Source organism: Seriola lalandi, unplaced genomic scaffold, assembly GCF_002814215.2.
Source record: "Seriola lalandi dorsalis isolate HSWRI2012SDOR001 ecotype SW California unplaced genomic scaffold, Sedor1 jcf7180002052850, whole genome shotgun sequence".
NCBI classification, from domain to species: Eukaryota; Metazoa; Chordata; class Actinopteri; order Carangiformes; family Carangidae; genus Seriola; species Seriola lalandi.
The window spans coordinates 1,777-2,476 of record NW_019523403.1 but is presented as its reverse complement, the minus strand read 5'-3'; the positions used below and the strand labels follow the sequence as shown (position 1 = coordinate 2,476).

Sequence of the window (700 nt, the reverse complement as noted above, 5' to 3'; positions counted from 1 at the left end):
CACCTTGCGGTCCTTGTTGAGGTCGCTCTTGTGGCCGATGAGGATGTAGACCATGTGGTGAGGCAGGATGTGCTCACTCACCTCCTTGTGCCACTCCCTCACATGGTCAAAGGTTTTGCGATTGGTGAGATCAAAAACTAGCAGCCCGCCCACCGAGTTGCGGTAATATGATGTCGTGATGGACCTGGTGGACAGACAGGTGACATGTTAGTCAGTGACAGCAAAATCATCTTTGACAAAAACCTTAACTTTGTCCCCACATGCCAGAATCCTCCATTATAAGATCCATAGCTGGTCTATGCGCTTTGGTCCAAGTCAAAGGTCCAGGTCAAGCCTCAAGTCAATCAAGACAAGTCTGGGTCAAGTCTCAAGTCTCGTAAAGGCAGAACTCAAGTCAAGACTTTGGTCAGTCAAGATAAAGAACAAGTCAAGTAAAAGTGAACAGCAATTCGATATTTGCATTTGTCCGTTTTACTTTTATTTCTGGGATTTTACCAGGTCAAAACTTGAGACTTGAATGTTTTTTCTTCTGGACTGAAGTGGGTCAGGTTTCACAGAGAACAGGTCCAAGTCAAGTCTCAAGTCCTCAACTTTGTGTTAATCAAGTCCATGTCTCGAACTACAGCTTTGACAAGATCCATATTCTCCTCACGCTGGCATGAAAAGAGACTTAAAATCCCACAACTAGGATAAATCATTC

The 700-nt window shown here is 44.4% G+C and overlaps 1 protein-coding gene across 1 annotated transcript in view; it reads right to left on the bottom strand.

Moving 5' to 3' along the window:
- Window positions 1-3: 3 nt before the first annotated feature.
- The window catches only part of LOC111650760 (ras-related protein Rab-39B-like), a gene marked incomplete at its 3' end in the record, with an annotated part of 2,415 nt that continues 1,718 nt past the window's right edge, over window positions 4-700 (bottom strand). The window contains exon 2 of the mRNA XM_023400669.2: window positions 4-184. Coding sequence (XP_023256437.1) covers window positions 4-184 — 181 coding nt within the window. The remainder of the gene's footprint in view (window positions 185-700) is intronic.